Source organism: Rana temporaria, chromosome 3 (assembly GCF_905171775.1).
Source record: "Rana temporaria chromosome 3, aRanTem1.1, whole genome shotgun sequence".
Classification (NCBI taxonomy): domain Eukaryota; kingdom Metazoa; phylum Chordata; class Amphibia; order Anura; family Ranidae; genus Rana; species Rana temporaria.
This window is the reverse complement of record NC_053491.1, coordinates 229,984,217-230,005,518: the sequence shown is the minus strand read 5'-3', so window position 1 is coordinate 230,005,518 and position 21,302 is coordinate 229,984,217. Positions and strand designations below refer to the sequence as shown.

The window sequence follows — 21,302 nt, the reverse complement described above, 5'->3', positions numbered from 1 at the left end:
TGTAACAAAGTGTAATTTCTTCAGTGGTGTCACATAAAAAGATATAATAAAATTATTACAAAATTTTTAAATATGGGACACAGAATTAAAAAAGGGGAACCTATCCACTATGATGGGACCCATGACCCCACTGTTCTCCAATCCAGAATTCCCGCCAGCCTTAGCAACCACAAAATACTTAAAATGGAATATACTGGAGAACACAAGGGTGGCCCAGATTCTAGTAGAAGGGAAAATGCCAAAAATGGCCACCAGATCAGGTCTATTTATAAGGTAGGGGGTATGTCCATGTGCTTAAATGTCTCAATTGGCTGTCCTGTACCACCTGATGGATGTATCATGGGTCAAAGTTCTTCTCAATGTAAAATGGCGAACCGCTGCGAATATAAGCCAGATGTTCCCCGCAAAACGACCACCGGGCGACCCGTCAGGCCATTTCTATTCCTGCAATGTTTGGTTTTGGTCATCATCTTTTGCTATGATAACTTTATCAGAGTTCAGGCATCATCCGACTTTCAAATACAGTTGCATGTCTATATAATCCCATCACAAGACAAATTACCTACACATTTCACACACACACATTGACTAGCATAAAGATAAGCACTTGATTGAACTGGATCTTTTATTATCTATTCAAAATGCCTAACAATTCAGTAAAAATACCAAGGCTGACAGTGACAATCATATCTTTTTTACTATAAACAGGCTGCTCAATGCTTTGTCCTACAGGCAGAGACTGCTCTCTAATTAGGCAAATTAGGCGATCGCCTTAGGCTAAGGTGACCAGATTTTTAAAATTAAATCTGGGGACATATTTTTTCTTTACTAGTAATGGCAACAATCAGCGTCTCTCTGCCCGTCGCCGCCCGCCTTACAGCCTCTCAAGTCTTACTCTTCAGGCCCCGGCTACTACTGGATGGGGAGTGGAGGAAAATCACTCTGCCAGGGAAGGCAAGGGGATAGGCAGGTGGCTGGCCAGGAATTGAGCCAAGGCAAAAGAACATGCGAGCAAAGCTGAATGGGCATGCGCCCGAAACTGAAGAAATATTCCCTCCGCTCCGACCAGCACATGATCATCAGAAAGGGGCACAGATAATTGGAAAAATACAACCCCCCTATGCTATTAGGCACGGCGGAGCAGGGGTATGTAATTCTAATTTTTTTATTATAATTCTGCACTGACTTTCTTTGAAATTGTCCCTGCCCCCTATTAAATCCAATCTGGGGACAAAACCAGGGACAGACTTGGTCCGGGGACAGTGTCCTCAATCAGGGGACTGTCCTCTGAAACTGGGGATGTCTGGTCACCCTACCTTAGGCACCGCGCTGACACAGGGGCCTCGCCATTGCGGCCGCCTAATCTACCTAGTTTAAGAGCCTGGCAGCAAGAATCTCCCCGCCATCAGAAAAGTGCAGAATCCCCCCGGATGGTCTATAAGCTCTACAATGCACTCATCAGAGAGATCACAGGACTGCATTCAAGACCAGCTGGGGGGGGGACAGCTCCGGATCACATAAAGCAGCGACCTTAGGGGTGGGGTACTGAAGCCAACGGTCCCTCAAGTGCTTATGCTGGCATTGCCCTGCTCAGCACAGCAGACATCAGACTGGTAACATGCAGTGCAGCACCGGGCACTGTGAGCTTCAGCTGCAGCCTCCACACTTTCACCAGCTTCCGCGGCTCCTCCTCTTCCACATGAAAGGCAGACGATGGTCTTTCATTTCAGCACATCGATCAGTTCCTGCTTTTGCCCAATAGAATACCCTCCCACATGGGCGGTACCAGAACCGCCTCCATTCCAGCATACTCGTTGGTGAACTGGAGGTAAGTGAGAGAGGGGGAAGGGGCCAAGTGAGACCAGGGGGAGGGGCCAGCAGGCACAGTAGTAGCATAGCTCCCAACTGTCCCTGATTTCTAGGGACTGTCCCTGATTTGGAGCAATATCCCTCTGTCCCTCATTCTCCTCATTTGTCCCTCATTTTGGTCTGATCTATATAGTTGTATATAAAATGCACTTTTTATCTATCAAAAGGTGTTTTCCAGCACTAAACCTTTCATCCAACTTCTAAATTGCTGCATTTGTAAATTCCAAACGCCAATATAAAGGAATAGTAGTGGTTAAAAAAAGCACTTGTGGGTTTAACCAATCTTGTTTTTTTGTACAAGTCTCCTTTAAGGGGGCGTAACCAGGGGTGTGTCCTATGCCTGCATGCTTTTGCTGATAGGTGTCCCTCATTCCCAGCTTAAAAAGTTAGGAGGTATGTAGTAGGAATGGCATGGATCCTCAGAGGAAGGTAAGGTGCTATATCATGTGTGACTGTACCTATTACACAGCCTGCTGTATGTACATAATAGGGACCATCTAGAGACAGAGGAAGGAAGGGTGGGGAAGAGAAGGGGGAATAAGGACAGAGCAAGGGAATAAGAGAGATGGGAGCAGTCAGAGATTACATAAGGGTGGACATCAATGAGGCCCCTTTCACATAGGACAGACTCTGTTTTTCTCAGCAGGGCTACTGACCGCCCACTGAGCAGAGCAAGAGGATAACAGGTTTGTGTTAGCTTCGCTTATGCCAAGTGGACACACACACAGCCCACACTGCTCTATGGGCAGTCAGGTGTAAACAAACTGCCTGTCTGTTTATACCCGACTGGTATCTGTCCTGATCCACCCAGACAGAGCGTAATGGATCCCCCTTCAGTTTGTTTTTGTTAGGTCAATTCGAAGGTAGGCAGGTGTAAATGGACACAAGTCCATTTACATCCGCTGCTCCATAGAGGAGAATGGAGGGTCCGATCAGGTCTGCCTGAAAAACTGACAGGTCGACCTGATTGGACCCTTCACGTGAAAGTCCCGAAAGTGCAATGTGATGGATGTCAAGAATTATATATTATATATATATATATATTTATATATATATATATACACACACACACACTCCAATTGTGCTATGATAATCTTGTGCAGATACACTGCAAGCTGTTTGCACAGACTTCGGTGTACCATCACCAAGACAGAGCACATACCGTTTGCTTACCAAAAAATTTGATTCCTTAAATTTATGAAGTTACATGCACTTGTCATCTTCGGAATATTTACAGTCACTTCACCCCGTGTATGCAAAGAATAAAACATACTGGGGGTTATTTACAAAAGGCAAATCCACTTTGCACCAAAAGTGCAAACTGCAAGTGCAAAGTGCACTTGGAAGTGCAGTCGCTGTAGATCCGAGGGGGACATGCAAGGAAATTAAAAAACAGCATTTTAGTTTGTACATGATTGGATAATAAAATCAACAGAGCTTCCCCTCATTTCAGATCTACCCCTCAGATTTACAGCGATTGCACTTCCAAGTGCACTTTGCATTTGTAGTTTGCACTTGTAGTGCAAAGTGGATTTGCCTTTTGTAAAAAATAAAAAAATAAACAATGTATGCATTACCAGGACAGACTGTGCTGCTTTATTGAAGTAATGTACTTACAGCCAACTTTATTAACATAAAGCAACAAATTGTTTACTTGTCCTAGTGTTGCTTTATTCTTTGCATTTACAGGGTTCCCTGTGGTTGGGTTTTCTTCCGTCTGCAAAATCGGATCTTTGCGTGGCGGACATCTTGCGAGGAGCATCTGATCGTGGCCATTTTATGGTGAAATTATGTTATTTCCACTTCCACTCCAGCTTATGACCCCAACAGTGCTCACTGGAACATTCAGTTTAGAAATCCTTCTGTAACCAATGCCATCAGTATGTTTTGCAACAATAAGGTCTTGAGAAAGATCTTGCTTTTATCCATCATGAGATGTTTCTTGTGACACCTTGGTAATGAGACACCTTTTTGTAGGCGATGAGTTGAGACTGAACCAGCTGATATTAATTTGCACTGACAAGGGGCAGGACTACCGTACTTTGTCATTACTGATAGATTTCAGCTGGTGTCTTGGCTTTCCGTGGCTTTTTGCACCTCCTTTTCTTCATGTGTTCAATACTTTTCCCCTGTGTCATTCCATTATATTACACATAACTTAATTTTAAAACATATTTGTTTTGGTTTCTTTGTATGTATGGGTATTGACATGTGGTGAAAATTTCATGTCAATAGCACCTTCAGAAATATATTTACCTAGAAAAATTGTGACTTGTTTAGTACTTATTTTACTCGCTGTATTACCATTCATGTGTGAGATCTCGCCCGCTGGAATACAGAACACCATAGCTAAAGGGGGAGGTGTTCTGTAGTCCAGCACAAGAGCTTTTAGGCAGGGTTGACAACATTGTTTGGGATTTCAGTGCAGCAACAGCTGGATTTCTGATAGATCAATAGCCATTTTTGTTTTCTTGTAGCATTTATAAAGGAACAAACCACGGGGGATCTGCATGTATTAGACCCCATTCACACCTAAGCGACAAAACGCCCGACGCGGGACGCTTCTGTCGCTAGAGGGGAGAATTCCCATTGCCGTCTATGGAGATGGTTCACATCTCATAGACGCGCAACGCCTGTCGCCTGAAAAAAAGTCCCGGACCCTTTTTTTCACGCGACAGGCGCGTTTTCCCATAGACAGCAATGGGAATACTTTAGGAAAAAAAAAAAAAAATTAAACATTTGTAATCGCGGCAAATCTGCCGCTACACACGAACGCGGCTGTCGCTTAGGTGTGAATGCAGCCTGAGAAAGATGGACTATTTTTTCTTCTTTACAAGTTTCCTTTAAAGCATTTACTTACTAAAAAGGTACCTTTCCCTTTAAACAGCTACAAACCTGTTTACTGTATAAGAATTGTTTGCTAAAACCATCTATTAAATCTGAGCTTAAAGCCAGACCTCAGGCAAACAACTAAATACACCAATAATATACATACTGTACATGGGAGGTATTTTACTTACCAAAGGATTTGTAACTCTGTCTAGCTTGTCCTTAGATTTACACAGCCCAGCCAGACTGCTGAACTCAGTTTTGCTTCTAATGCCACGTACAGACGGTCGTTTTTTGTGATGGAAAAAAAACGACGTTTTTGAAAACGTCATTTAAAATGACCGTGTGTGGGGGAAAACGTTGTTTTATGTCTTCTGAAAAACGAAAAAAAAAAAAAAAAATTCGAACATGCTCGAATTTTTTGTGTCGTTTTTCAAAACGTTGTTTTTTGTGTCAATTAAAATGATAGTGTGTGGGCAAAACGTTGTTGAAAACAACGTTTTTAAACCCGCGCATGCTCAGAAGCAAGTTATGAAGCAAGCTTCAATGGAACAGAGTGCCGTCGTACGTGCTGAACGTAACCGCGCATTGCTAGAGCATTTTGAAAAACGATGGTGTGTAGGCAACGTCGTTTTTGAAAATGAAGTTTCAAAAACTTCGTTTTTTTTCATCACATAAAACGTCATTTTGTTTCATCACAAAAAACGACCGTCTGTACGCGGCATTACTGTGTTTTTCCTTCTCCTTGAGCTCCTGAACCTCTCCTTTTTTCTCTCACTTCTGTTTGTTTTTAACGAGCAGTGCACATTAGTTGAGGTCATGTACATTGCTATATGCACATTACAAATCCCATAGCCCATCACCTCCTCCCATGCTCACCTCCATGACTTCTCCATTGCCTATCCCATCCTCAGGAACTCCTTACCCCAGTCTGTCTGTCTTTCTTCTACTCTGTCCACCTTTAGATGATCCCAGAAAACCCTTCTCTTCGGAGAAGCCTATCTTGCCCCCACCTAACAACTGTACTTTTATTTTTTCCCATCAGCTCATCCCCCCATAGTTATTACCTTTTGTACCACCTGGCCTTCTCTTTTAGATTATAAGCTCTGGTGAGCAAGGTCATCTGATTCCTTTTGAATTGTATTGTAACTGTAGTGTCTGCATTCATTTTATAAAGCGCTGCACAAATTGTTGGTGTTATATAAATCCTGTATAATAATAATATTCCACAGTCCCTAGTCCAACTCGGGTTGTATACTGTATATTTAGACCAGAGTTTAGTCACCTCTTGACCACTGGGCACTTAAACCCCCTTCCTAACCAGACCAATTTCCAGCTTTCGGTGCTCTCACAATTTGAATGACAATTACAACATTGTACTCATATGAAATGTTTGTCCTTTTTTTCCACACAAATATAGCTTTCTTTTGGTGGTATATAATCACCGTTGGGATTTTTATTTTTTGCGCTATAAAAGAAAAAAGACTGAAAATTCTGTAAAAAAAATGAATTTTTCTCGTTTCTGTTATAACATTTAGAAAATGTGTAATTTTTCTTCATAATTTTTGGCCAAAATTTATACTGCTACATATCTTTGGTAAAAATAAGTACAAATTGGTGTATATTATTTGGTCTTTGTGAAAGTTATAGAGTCCACAAGCTATGGTGCCAATATCTGAAAATTGATCACACCTGAAGTACTGACAGCCTCATTTCTTGAGACCCTAACAAGCCAGAAAAGTACAAATATCCCCCAAATGACCCCTTTTTGGAAAGAAGACATTCCAAGGTATTTAGAAAGAGGCATGGTGAGTTTTCTTAAGTTGTAATTTTTTCCCCACAATTCTTTGCAAAATCAAGATTTTTTTTCACAAAAATTGTCATATTAGCAGGTTATTTCTGCATATGCATACCACAAATTACACCCCAAAACACATTCTGCTATTCCTCCCGAGTATGGCGATACCACATGTGTGAGACTTTTACTCAGCGTTGCCACATACAGAGGCCCAACATGCAGGGAGCACCATCAGGCGTTCTGGAGCACCCAGGCCAATTCTGACATTTCTCTCCTACATGTAAAAATCATCATTTATGTGCTAGAAAATTACATACAAACCCAAAACATTATATATGCTTTTTTAGCAAAGACCCTAGAGAATACAATGGCGGTCATTACAACTTTTTATCTCGCATGGTATTTGCGCAGCAATTTTTCGAATGCGTTTTAAAAAAAATGTTTTGTGCTTAAAAAAAAAAAAAACAGTAAAGTTAGCCCAATGTTTTTGCATAATGTGAAAGATGAAGTTACGCAGAGTAAATAGATACCCAACATGTCACCCTTCAAAATTGCACATGCTCGTGGAATGGTGCCAAACTTCGCTACTTAAAAATCCCCATAGGCGACGCTTTCATTTTTTTTATTGGTTACATGTTTTTAGTTACAGAGGAGGTCTAGGGCCAAAATTATTGCTCTCGCTCTAACGTTCGCAGCGATACCTCACATGTGTAGCTTGAACACCGTTTTCATATGTCAGCAGGAATTATGTATGTGTTCGCTTCTGTATACGAGCACACGGGGACAGTGTTTATTTAAAAAAAATAAAACATTTTATTGTTCATTTTACTTTATTTATTTTAGTTTGACACTTTTTTCCCCAAAAATACATTTTTTTATCACTTTTATTCCTATTATAAGGAATGTAAACATCCCTTGTAATAGGAAAATAGCATGACAGGTCCTCTTTACAGTGAGATATGGGGTCAATAAGACCCCACATCTCACCTCTAGGCTGGGAAGCCTGAAATAAAAAAAATTAAAAATGATCCTGGCTTCAATCGTAGCGGTGAGTCGGTAGAAGCACCGGAGGGTGGCGGGGGCTGGGGGGGGCGTATTGCAGGGTATTGGAGTATAGCAGGGTATTGAAGTATTGCAGAGTATTGCAGGGTATTGCAGAGTATTGTGCAGGGTATTGCAGAGTATTGCGCAGGGATGGATTGCTGGATCTGTGACTGCAATTGTCACAGATCCAGCCCACAGCGCCGCTGACACCCGCTCTCTCCCCTCTCCTCTCGCACTGTACCGATCGGTACAGAGAGGGGAGGGGGGAACCGGCGTCATCAAATGACGCCGGTTTGTTTACAAGTGATCGCTCCGTCATTGGACGGAGCGATCACGTGGTAAACAGCCGCTATCAGCGGCAATTTACCACGATCCGTGATGCGCCGGTAGCAGGATTCTGGGAGGTCGTCCCAGGGACGTCCTCCCAGAACAACTCGACCGCGCTGTAGACGTCTTTTGTCTATAGCGCGGTCGGCAAGTCGTTAAAGGCTCAATGCACATGGGGCTTAAAAAAAAAACAACAGGTCTCCTGGCAGAAAAAAAGTTGATATAGAGCATTTTTTGTACATGGTTCAGACGAGTTTAGGAGAGTTTTGCATTTTTTTTGCCAGAAATCTCCAATCAGAAATGCGAACCAGAATTTTTTTTTTCCTGCCTCTAAACATTGAGCCTTGAATATGCCTGTAATTGTCCTAATGTACATGGACACAAAGGATAACATTGAGCTGCTTCTACAGGCAGAACACAAAACGCCTGTAGAAGCAGCAATTTTTAAGCCCAGTGTGCATAGACTCTGAAGCCTCATACAAACGATCGGATTTCCATCGGACAAATCCGTGGATTTTTGTCCGAAGGACGTTGGCCATGAACTTGTTCTGCATACAGACAGCAGAACTTTTTCAGCCAACGTTCACTTATCTACGTGTTTTTCTGCTCTTTAGCGCCACCCTTTGGGCAACTTCTGCTAATTTTGTCTTATGGTTAGCATTGGTTCGGAGCATACGTGTTTGTACTTTGGATTTTAGTCCGACGGACTTGTGTACATGAGATCGGATAATCCGACAGAACACGTTTGTTGTCGGGCAATTTGAGAGCATGAGCATCCAAAATTTGCCCGTCACACAATTGTTGTGGGAAAATCTGATTGTGTGTAGGGGCCTTTAGAATACAGCAATATCCTCTCCCTTCCCATTCCTGTGACAGGGCAATGTCAGTGCAGCTAATGAAGTCATCTCTCTGCCATCAGCATATTCTTTTCCAGCACAGTGTATGGAGCACAGCCTAACTGGCTTAGAACCCTAACCATCCCACTGCCAGTCTAAAGCCGATCCTAGATAGTGTGAAAAATGCTAATTTCCCCCATGTGTTGCTGGGGCAATCCCACGGAGCTATTGTGTTCTCCCAGTGGGGGGTAGGGTGGGGGGTAGGTTTCCAAAACTGCCATTCAGGGACATCCCCCACAAAAAGATGATTTTTGACATATTTTTTGCAGATTTTTGGGTCAGGGGCGTATGAAATCAGCGGGCCCGTGTGCAAGATTTTGGTGGGACCTTTCTGGGATACAAATGAAATCCTGTGTATCTGGACTAAGTGTCGGTTTATACCAGAATGCTGTGAGGGATTCCTGCGTTTTGTGAGCACTCCCATAGCGATCTGTAGTGGGTGTCAACCTCTTTACACTTTGCCTCCTGGCACACACGATCCAAAAACTCCTGATCGCTTGCAGCGATCGCAAGCTTTTGCTTAGACGCCGGTAACTGTGAAGGGGGTGCTCAGGGCGTGCGCTCTCGGCACAGCGCTACTCATCGCAATTCATTCAAATATGTGACCTCTCTGTGCCAAGGCCCAGGCACAGAGAAGCCGCATATTTGTGTGTGGCCGGTGCCAAGGGGTTAATGACTACCCAAATGCAGGTAGCAAATGCAGTGTTTGCCTGCACCAGAATGTATGATCAGCAGTACCATGCGATCCAGTTGCTGTGCGTTTTGTAAAGTAGCGCATGCACAGCTCTTGGTACAGACCGACATGGTTTCAGCCCATTCAAATGAAAGGGCCGAAATCGCACAGAACCTGGAAGGCATGTGAATCGCTAAGGAATGCAGAGCGTGTTCCTATGTGATTTATGGTGTGAACCGGCCCTGAGTCTTGGAGCCCATTGCTGAAAAAAGGTCAGGCACTTGGCTTCACTAACTTGCCTGACAGGTGGGGCACTGGCACCTGGAGCAATTGCCCTGAATCTCTAGCAAAGTTTCCAGATGGTAAAATTGTCCCCTCAATAGCAGCCAGTTTGTCTTTGAAGGTAGGGAGGGGGGCAAGTTGTCAAAGAAGAATACTTTTGAGGGATAAGAGCAGGGCCGATGATAGGGGGGGGGGCACCAGCCCTCCTGTAGGGGGCCCAGGCACACAGAGGGGCCCGAACAGCAGGAGGAATCAGTGTGGTCGGGCAGAGGAGCAATTACAGAAAGATGCCCTGTGCTGCTCTCTGCAGCAACTGAAAGACAGTATCTCTTCCTCCCGTCGGCATTCAGCTGCTGCAGGGAGAGACACAGAGCATCGCTCCTTTATTTACTTCCCCGGCACCAATTCCCCTCCCTGCCCACTTCTGATCCCCCCCGTGTGCCCCCGTCACTTTGCCAAGCCCCCTCCCGTGCGTGGCACTGCCGGCTTCCCTGTCCTGTAAAAAAAAAAATGTTTAACAGTCTAATAAATAATGTTTAAAAAAATAATAAATTTTTTAAATCCAAATGTAAGAAAACTATTTAAAAGGGGCTAATTTACACAGGTTCTTTGTTAGGTTTGTATTATCTAATAATACTTTTAGGGCCAGATTCTGAAAGGACTTACGACGGCGCAGCGCCATGTACGCCGTCGTAAGTCCTAATCCGACCCGTCGTATCTATGCGCCTGATTCTTAGAATCAGTTTTGCATAGATATCCATTAGATCCGACAGGCGTAAGTCATCGAGTATGCAAATTAGCTAGATACGCGAATTCCCGAACGTACGTGTGGCCGACGCAGTAAAGTTACGGGGCTAGATTCACATAGATTAGCGGATCTTTAGATCTGCGTAATCTATGTGATTTATGATCCGCCGGTGCAATTTAGCGAGGCTAGTGCAGTATTCACAAAGCACTTACCTCGAAACTTGCACCGGCGGATCGTAACTCCCCCGGCAGAATTCAAATTCCGCGGCTAGGGGGAGTGTACAATTTAAATCAGGCGCGTTCCCGCGCCGATTTAACTGCGCATGCGCCGCCGGCGAAATTTGCCAGTGCGCATGCTCCAAATGACGTCGCTAGGACGTCATTGTTTTCGGCGGCAACGTCAATTGCGGCCATCCGTATTCCAGACCGACTTACGCAAACAACGTAAAAATGCGAAACTCGGCGCGGGAACGACGGCCATACTTAACATTAGCTACCCCTCATACTGTATAGCAGGGGTAACTATCCGCCGGAAAAAGCTGAACGCAAACGACGTAAAAAAAAAAGCGACGGGCGGGCGTTCGTTTCTGAATCGGCGGTTCTCCTCATTTGCATAGCCGACGCATAAAAGACCAAGGCGACACCTAGAGGCCGGCGGGAGATTGCAGCCTAAGATCCGACGGTGTAAGTCACTTACACCTGTCGGATCTAAGGGAGATCTATGCGGAACTGATTCTTATGAATCAGTCGCATAGATCCGACCGTCGGATCTCAGAGATACGACGGCGGATCGGGAGATACGACGGCGGATCAGGAGATCCGCCGTCGTATCTCTTGATAAATCTGGCCCACAACGTTTACGTTAGGCTTTTCCCGGCGTATAGTTGCCCCTGCTGTATGAGGCATAAGTGCGGCGTACCAATGTTAAGTATGGCCGTCGTTCCCGCGTCGAAGTTTGAAAAAGTTACGTCGTTTGCGTAAGTCGTCCGTGAATGGGGCTGGACGTCATTTACGTTCACGTCGAAACCAATGACGTCCTTGCGGCGTACTTTGGAGCAATGCACACTGGGAAATTCCACGAAAGGCGCATGCGCCGTTCCGTAAAAACTTCAATCACGTGGGGTCACAGTAGTTTTACATAAAACACGCCCCCCCGATCCAAATTTGAATTAGGCGGGCTTACGCCGGCCGATTTACGCTACGCCACCGCAACTTACGGAGCAAGTGCTTTGAGAATACAGCACTTGCCCGTCTAAGTTGCGGAGGCGTAACGTAAATCGAATACGTTGCGCCCGGGCAAAAATACGCCGCTGACTGAGAATCTGGCCCTATGTGTATTTTTAGTGGGGGGGGGGGCGTCTGCCAGGTAGGCTGTACGGGGCCCCATAATTTCTAACAGCAGCCCTGGATAACAGCATGCTGTATGTGTTAGGGGCACACTTTGGGAGGGGAGAGAAATTGTGCTGGAAGGGGTGCCCCCTGTCTCTGTGTCTCCTTCTTCTGCAAGTGCCAAGCATTAAGATTGTGTATGTACTAACCTCAGATCAGCATGTCCCGTCCTCCTTTCTCCTCCCTCTCCTGTGACATCCGAGCCAAGGAGAAGGGGGGGGGGGGACTTCAGTCCTGTGTTAGTTTGAGATGGGCAGGAGGGGGGAGGAAGTGATGCCTCGCAGCTGTGGAAACAGAAACACCCCACAGAAGCAGCAAGCCAGTCACTGGAGCGGAGGTCAGAGAACCAGCAGTGACTCCCCAGCAGCACTAGCGCGGAGGAGGAGGAAGTGAAATCCTCCTCTGCTTTCAACTTGGGCAGTGACGTCACTGGTTGCCAGACACCAAGCGGCTGTAGCAACCAGTGATCAGGAGGAGGTGGAGGTGGAGCCAGAGCCAGCACTATGGCAGCTCGGTCCTCCCCTGTTCCCAGACTGTCAGTTTCATTGCGGGACACTGTATTGTCCCGCAATGAAGGTGCCCGGGACCAGGGACAAATGTGTACATTACGGGACAATCCCGGGCAGACCGGGACACGTGGTCACCCTAGTTCTCTCGGCGGGAAGCCGTCCCTGCCGAGAGAACACACAGGCCCGGATTCACATACATCGGCGCATATTTATGTGGGCGTAGCGTATCTAATATATGCTACGCCGACGCAGCGCACAGATGCAAGCACTGGATTCACAAAGCACTCAACCCCAAATCTACGGTGGAAGTGGGCGTGAGCCTTGCTAATGAGGCGTGACCCCATGTAAATGATGGACTGAGCGTCATAAAGATACGAATAACGTACGGCGCATGCGCCGTCCCGTGGACGCAACCCAGTGCGCATGCGCAGAATCACGTCGGAACTACTCCCTAAGATACGACGGATCACTGCCTACGATGTGAACGTAACCTATGCCCAGCCCTTTTCACGCACTACTACGTAAACAACGTAAAATACAACAGCTGTTCCCTGGTCCATACCTTTGCTTGAGTTGCGCCTCATAGATGGGGAATAACTATACGCCGGACGTAAGCCTTACGCAAACCGCGTAGATTATGCGACGGGCGCAACTACGTTCGTGAATCGACGTATCTCCCTCATTTGCATATTTGCAATGAGGCGGCCGGCGTAAATATGCGCCCACGATACGCCGGCGTAGGAAAGTTGCGTCGGTCGGATGAAGCCTATTTTCAGGCGTATCTAGTTCTGTGGGCACGGCAGTGTAAGTTACACTTACGTGGCGTATATCGAGATACGTCGCCGTAAGTGCTTTGTGAATCCGGGCCACAGTGTTTGTTGCTAGTGGCTATACCCGCTGGCAATAATCGTATAAAAAATCCGACATGCTGGTTGTACCCAAGTGATGGATCGACAAGTACAATCAGCCTGCCTACACATGGTTTGAATCCCGGAGGGCCCTTGCTGAACCATATGAGATTTGAACTGTCTATGGCTGGCTAAGTGATGGGGAAACAAGAGACTGATAAGTAGACAGATTCAAGTACTTTTTTTTTTCTAAAGAATACTAAACTTCATTAAATACTTTGATATGTGTGGAGCAGAAGTACAGTTTAATAAGAATAAGCACAGAGGATTACAGGTATGGCATGTCAGCAACTCTGGGATAGATGATAGCGCAGCCTCCGTCAGGTTGTTTGTCGACATGTTGGCTGAATAATTGGGCTGGCTCCTAGATTAGGTGCCAGGAACAGGAGAGGCACTATATAATGCTGTGGGAGGATATGCAAATTATAATGCAGAAGGAGGGGGACACCTTCTATTGGGTGTGTAGTATTTATTGAAGGAGTCTCATCTTGGTATGTACACACCTTTCTCTCCCTTCACTGTAGGTATGTATTCAACTTAGTTACTGCATCTCCATGCAACGTGATATTTTGTTAATGTAAATGTGCAATGATGTGTTTCCTTGTGTGTTAGTGAAGGTATAAGGCAGCGTGCTGTCTGTTGGAAATGTTATAGTGTCTGCCGTGGTGAACTTGTTACGTGACTTTCCAAATTGTCAACAATTACAGGATTAAATCATTCAGTTATTGGGAAAAAAGGGAATAAAAACAGGATATTCTGTATGCCAAGAGCTTTCATTGGAGAGTTGTGATGTCTTTCTACAATTACTTTTTCCGCCTTGTTGTACTGCTGCTGCAGCATTCATACTTTTCCAAAACATCACTTTCTTTCTTTCTTTCTTTCTTTCTTTCTTTCTTTCTTTCTTTCTTTCTTTCTTTCTTTCTTTCTTTCTTTCTTTCTTTCTTTCTTTCTTCTTTCTTTCTTTCTTTCTTCTTCTTTTTCCCCCTTTCCTTTTCTGGTGCTAAGGGGAGAATTCCCATTATTTCGGGAAGTTTACGCTAGCATTTTCTTTCTTTTTTTCTCTCCCTCTTCCTCTTTTTTTCTCTCTCTCCCTCTTTTTTTATCTCTTCTTTCTTTCTTTTTGCTTCTCTCTCTCTTTTTCCCCTCTCTTCCCCCTTCTTTCTCTCTTACTGTTTCTCTCTCTTCCTCTCTCTTACCCTCTTTTTTTCTCTCTCTTCTTCTTTCTCTCTTTTTGCCTCTCTCCTTCTCTCTCTACTTCTTTCTTTCTCTTTCTCTCTCTCTCTTCCTCATTCTTTCTCTCTCTCTCTCTTCCTCGTTTTTTCTCTCTCTTCTTCTTTCTTTCTCTCATTTTTCTTCCTTTCTTTCTTTTTCTTTATTTCGGGAAGTTTCCGCTAGCATTTTCTTTCATTATTTCTCTCTCTCTTCCTCTTTTTTCTCTCTCTCTTCTTTCTTTCTTTTTGCTTCTCTCTCTTCCTCCTTTCTCTCTTTCTGTTTCTCTCTCTCTCTCTCTTCCTCTCTCTCACCCTCTTTCTTTCTCTCTCTTTTTCTTTCTCTCTTTTTGCCTCTCTCCTTCTCTCTCTTCCTTCCTTCCTTCCTTTCTCTTTCTTTCTCTCTCTTCTTTATCGTTCTTCCTCTCTCTTCTTCTTCTTCTTTCTTTCTTTCTTTCTTTCTTTCTTTCTTTCTTTCTTTCTTTCTTTCTTTCTCTATTCCTCTCTCTTCTTCTTCTCTCCCCCTCTCCCTATCTCCCTCTCTCTCTCCCCCTCTCTCTCCCCCTCTCTCTCCCCCTCTCTCTTCCCTCTCTCTCCCTCTCTCCCCCCTCTCTCTCTCCCTCTCTCTCTCTCTCCCCCTCTCTCTCTTTCCTATTTCACCCTCTCTCCCTCTCTCTCTCCTCTCTCCCCCTCTCTCTCCCCCTCTCTCTCCCTCTCTCTCTCTCCCTCTCCCCCTCTCTCTCCCCCTCTCTCTCCCCCTCTCTCTCTTCCTCTCCCCCTCTTTCTCTCTCTCTCCGTCAACAATTGTCCGATGGAGCATACATACGGTCAGATTATCCGACAACATCCTGCCATCACACTTTTCCTGTCAGAAAATCCGATTGTGTGTACGGACCTTTACGTCTTGTACACACGATCAGATTTTTCAACGGGAATTGTGTGATGACAGGCTGTTGTCAGAAAATCTGTTTGTACACTTCATCGGACAATTGTTGTCGGATTTTCTGACAACAAATGTTGAATAGCATGCTTTAAAATGTTCCCACAACAAATGTTGGATAGCATGCTTTAAAATTTTCCGACAACAAATGTGTGTTGTCTGATTATACAATCCTGTGTACAGAAGTCCATCGGACAAAACTCCAAAGTGCAAACACGCATGCTCAGAAGCAATGCTAACCATAACACAACATTATCAGAAGTTGCCCAAAGGGTGGCGCAAACGAGCTGAAAAAACACATAAAGCTAGATTCAGAGAGAGTTACGCCGGGGTATCAGTAGATACGCCATCGTAACTCTGAATCTACGCCGTCGTAAATTTAAGCGTATTCTGGAAACCAGATACGCTTAAATTAGGCTAAGATACGAGCGGTGTAAGTCTCCTACACCGTCGTATCTTAGGGTGCATATTTACGCTGGCTGCTAGGTAGCGCTTCCGTTGTTTTCCGCGTAGAATATGCAAATGAGCAAGATAAGCCGATTCACGAACGTATGTGCGTCCGTCGCAATTAGTTATGCCGTTTACGTAAGACATACGCCGGCGTAAAGATAAAGCTGCTCCCTAGGTGGCGCAGCCCATGCAAGTTATGGACGTCGGAACAAGCGTATCTTTTTACGTTGTTTGCGAATAGGGCTGTGCGTAAGTTACGTTCACGTCGTAGGCAGTGTTCGACGTATCTTAGGCATTCTTTCCGACGCATGCGCACTGGGATACGTCCACGGACGGCGCTAACCATAGCATAACATTACCAGAAGTTGCCCAAAGGGTGGCGCTAAAGCGCTGAAAAAACACAACGTTTTGTGTATGTTGGCTGAAAATGTTCTGTCTTATGTATGCAGAAAAAGTTTACGGCCAATGCCCTTCGGACAAAATTCCACGGATGTGTCCGATAAAATCCCATTGTGTGTAAAAAGCTTTAGTTTGACGTCTTTTTTTTAAGCTGAAGTCTTTCTATTATTTAACATCATCCACTATTCTTGGCTCCTGTTAATTGCTTTCATAAAAAAAAAAAAAAAAAAAACATTACATTATGACTTTATTCATAGTGAAAAAAAAAAGGATTTTCATGGGGAAAGGTGCAGCAGGCTGAGGCAGAAGGCATTATCTCACAGTCGTAAAAGGCTGCTAAGAATGCAAAAAATAAAAAATCTCATGCAGTACGTGGTAGAATGTATTTCTGTCTGCGATCATTGTAACCATCAGTGACCTCCCACTCAAAGCAAGGCTGCCTCTATATTGTATTGAGCACCCTCTAGTGCATGCAATGAAATTGACGTATGAATTAAAGCAGAACTATAGGCACAACTTTTTTTTTTCATTTTGGATGGAGCAAGGGAGGTCATAACCCCCTGTCAGTTTTTTTTTTTTTGCCATCTGTGTCCCTTTGGGGAGATTTACCTTAGCTTCCTGTCCAATGTCCAAACAGAAAGTGAGAGGAAATACCTGCAAAATAAGGGAATTCCGTGGGGCCCGCAGGTCAGCAGACCTAGTGTCCCCATTGGAAGATTTCCCCTCTATTACTTTTTTTGGGGACAACCCACAATTTGGGATTTTCTTTTATTTTAACTTTCAATCATAATGGTAAACAGGACACAGAGAGAAGGTGAAGGGGGCATAGACAGCAATAATAACCTAAAAGATGTTCTAATCCCTCTCCTCTCTATCCAAAATTGAAAAAAAAAAGTTTTTCCTTTAGTTATACTTTAACCGCTTCAGCCTCGGACCATTTCGCTTGCCAAAGACCAGAGCATTTTTGCGATTCGGCACTGCGTCGCTTTAACTGGCAATTGCGCGGTTGTGCGGCGTGGCTCCCAAAAAAAAAATTGACGTCCTTTTTTTCCCACAAATAGAGCTTTCTTTTGGTGGTATTTGATTACCTCTGGGGTTTTTATTTTTTGCGCTATAAACAAAAATAGAGCGACAATTTTGAAAAAAAAGCTATATTTTTTACTTTTTGCTATAATAAATATCCCCAAAAAATATATTAAAAAAAAAACGATTTTTTTGCTCAGTTTAGGCCGATACGTATTCTTCTACATATTTTGGTAAAAAAACCCGCAATAAACGTTTATTGATTGGTTTGCGCAAAAGTTATAGCGTCTACAAAATAGGGGATAGTTTTATGGCATTTTTATTAATAGTTTTTTTTTTAATAGTAATGGTGGCGATCAGCGATTTTTATCATTGCTGTGACATTATGGCGGACACATCGGACACCTTTGACACATTTTTGGGACCATTGTCATTTTTACAGCTATACGTGCTATAAATATGCACTGATTACTGTGAAAATTACACTGGCATTGAAGGGGTTAACCACTGGGTGGCGCTGAAGGGGTTAAGTGTGCCCTAGGGAGTGATTCTTACTGTTAGGGGGCGTGGCTACATGTGACACGTCACTGATTGCTGTTCCCGTGTCACTAGGCAGAACAGGGAGATGCTTGTTTACACTTGCCTGTCCCAGTTCTGCAGCTCTGTGACCCAATCGTGAGACACCAGCGGACATCGAGTCCGCTTATCCCGCGGGCACCGTCACGGAGCTCGCTAGTGGTGTCCGTGGCGCGCGCCCGCATGGCAGGAATTTCAAAGTGACGTATATATACATCACTTTGACCAGAAATGCCATTCTCCCGATGTAAATGTACAGGAGCCAGTCGAGAGGTATTAAAACAACTGTCAGTTATTATTGATGTCTATGCACCCGTTAAGGAGATTCAACTTCTCTATTTGTCCTGTTTACCATCATCATGGTCATTATCCCAAAATCCCAAATTTTGGGTTGTCCACAGAAAAGCAATAGAGGGGGAATCTTCCAACGGGGAAACTAGTTCTGGTGACCTGAAGGTCCCCAAGGGATTCCCTTCATTTGCAGGGATTTCTTCTCTTTTCCTGTTTGGCTATAAAACAGGAAGAGAAGGGAAATCTCTAAAATGGGACACAGATGGCAAAAAAAATAATCTGACAGTGGTTATAACCCTTCCTTGCTCTATCCAAAATGAAAAAAAAAATTATATTATTGTACGATCAATTCAAAGATAGTATTTTTCGCCAGATTTTCTGATCACGTGTACTAGGCATTAACAGATACCAGATATAGTGGTGTACTTTACCCTAAAGCCTAGTACACATGGGCCAAATGTCAGGAGCCATCGGCCAGTTCAATAGACAGAAGCTGGCCGTTCTGCCGGTTTCTGTCGAAAGGGGCATGACCAAAAAAGGTCTGCTGTTTGGCTCTTGATCAGCACTCTAAGCCAATGATGCTGACCGGAGTGTTCTGGTGGGGGTGGTGGGGGCATCCACCTCTCAGAACACAGTAGAACAGCAAGGGAGATCACTAGGCTAACATCGGATTGTTAGTACAACGGCTCCGACCTGAGCTGTTATTTTTTTTCGTTCAGCCCGCTGGGTTGAACGAAAAAAAACTATAATGCCTCATACACACGACCGGTTTTCCTGACAAGAAAACTGCAATTTTCTAGTTTGGACGGGAAAACGGGTCATGCGTATGCTCCATAGCAATTTTCCCAACGAGAAAACTGACCACAAAAAAAATTCGAACTGGCTCTATTTTTTCCCTTTGTGTTTCCCGTCAGTCTTTTTCTTGTTGTGAAAACCGCTCGTGTGTATGCTTTTCCAACGGGAAAAAACGCACATGCTCAGAATCAAATATGAGACGGGAGCGCTCGTTCTGGTAAAACTAGCGTTCGGAACGGAAATAGCACATTCGTCACGCTGTAACATACTGAAAAGCGCGAAGACTGAAAAGCTTAATTCTTCTCTCACCAAACTTTTACTAACACGAGGATCAGCAAAAGCAGCTCAAAGGGTGGCGCCGTTTGAATGGAACTTCCCCTTTATATTCCCGTTGTACGTCACCGTGCTTTGTTTTTTTTTTTACTGAACGTGTGTATGCAATGCAGGCTTGAGAGGATTCACGTTGGGAAAAACGTTGGGTTTTGACATGTCAGGAAAACCGGTAGAGGGCATTTGTGTGTACCTTAGATCAGGTGAGGGCTGGCAGCCTTAGGCCTGGGGGGCAAGTCCAGTCAAGTGGCCCATTGAACCGCCAAATCAGCTCACCATCCATGACCCACCTGGTGTTTCAATGCAGCCTCACCAGTGCCCATTAATGCAGCCTGATCACTGGGGAAGGTTACATGGGATGTATGGGGGGAGGTCTGCGCTGCTCTGTTTTCCACCCACTTGGAGCTTGAGCACGGTCTACAACTACGGGAATGCAAAAGCTAGTGGTCGGTCGCCATGACCGTGCCCCCGGCCCAACTTCCTAGACCAGAATAAAAAAAGAAAATGGTAGCGGGCATAACATAAGATGGGGCGGCCTGGGAGGCAATTGCCACCCTGCCCCCTGGCCCAGCCCTCCTCTGCCTTAGATAGGTCTCCAGTATGATCTAATTATGTATTCTTGTAATGTGCTCACGGGGACCCTTGTGATTAGATCAGTCTCCCAACCATCAGATCTGGGCACTATAGCCCATTTGTATGCATCCATACAGTTCACACATGATCGAGTTATAGGTCTGTTAAGATTAGCATTGCTGTCCAGCACGTATGAAGCATATCACTTGATGACACAGAATACACTTCCCATAACAGTTTGTTAATTTTCCGTACTAGTTATGTTTTTAGTGCTTAGGTTACGACAGCACTTTATTACTTCCTCTTTGTGAGGTTTTGTCATCATTATATACTAATCCGGTCATTTCTAAAGAATATCCCAGGTCAGAAATTGCATGTGACGTTGTCAGTAATTTATTAGTGTTTTGCTGCCACTTCTTGTTTCTTTCTAATTTGTCTGGTCGTGTATGCCAATACTGCTCTCTAGTTTCCTGTTTTCTCTGCTCTCATTTTCCTGCTTACAGTCTGCTGTTCTTTCCACCAGAAACATCAAGCAATGGAAAACCCAGGAGCAGGATCAGTGGGGAACGTGCATCGGCCTGCCAATGAAGAGGTGAGAACAGTGTCAGCACCTGTCACTCTGTACAGCTAATGCAGACTACAAATTTACAGCACAAAAGCATTTCTAAAAAAGCAGAAAGAAAATTGTGCAGAACTGTCCTGCATAAGCTACCAATAGACGGTACATGGCACTCCTGCCAAAATGATTAGTAATGGTAGATGAGTGGTATGTCTGTGGGTACCATGGGCTCAACATAATTCTTACGCTCGTGGCAAAAACAGCCACCAGTGGGGTTGGGTTATTTAGCCATTAGGCTATTGTTCTGTTTCTAAGACAGGACACCAGGAATGCTGCAGTATACAAGGGTTTATATAATAAAGTAGTTCAAAGTGTAATAGGTCATCAATCAATCAATCCGAAATTACCCTTTAAGGGAAATTTATAGCTCATTAAGAATATAAAAAAATAGTCTAGAAAATGTTTTAAAGGTTACCTGATATTTAATAATTTAATATAATGATATTTAATATTTAATTTGCTCTTGCTTACTGTGCCATCTTTTCTTGATTGTATTCCATCTACTAATTATTACATTCATCCTGGCAAGGTGTATGGCTGAAAAAGCAGTCAATGCCCTTGATGCATAACTGTCAAGAATAAAGAGGTATTAATCCTAAAACCAAAAAAGTATTATATTGCAGTTTAGGAGCCACAAAGTCTTGCTGTACAAAATGGGTCTTCTTCAATCTGTTTGCACGGGTGCCATGACCCGATTAATTTCTTTGGGAGAACCATATTCTGAGGGACCGCTGGTGGCCCACAGTTAGCTTGGCTCACCGTATGAATAAATGGGTCTGTGATAAGAAATTAATTGGACTGTGATTGATATTGAATATTTTGAGGAG

General features: G+C 44.2%; 1 protein-coding gene across 1 annotated transcript in view; it reads left to right on the top strand.

Moving 5' to 3' along the window:
- Positions 1-13,702: 13,702 nt before the first annotated feature.
- The window catches only part of HK3 (hexokinase 3), a 158,446-nt gene continuing 150,846 nt past the window's right edge, over positions 13,703-21,302 (top strand). The window contains exons 1-2 of the mRNA XM_040344403.1: positions 13,703-13,795; positions 20,380-20,448. Coding sequence (XP_040200337.1) covers positions 20,392-20,448 — 57 coding nt within the window. The 5' untranslated portion in view covers positions 13,703-13,795; positions 20,380-20,391. The remainder of the gene's footprint in view (positions 13,796-20,379; positions 20,449-21,302) is intronic.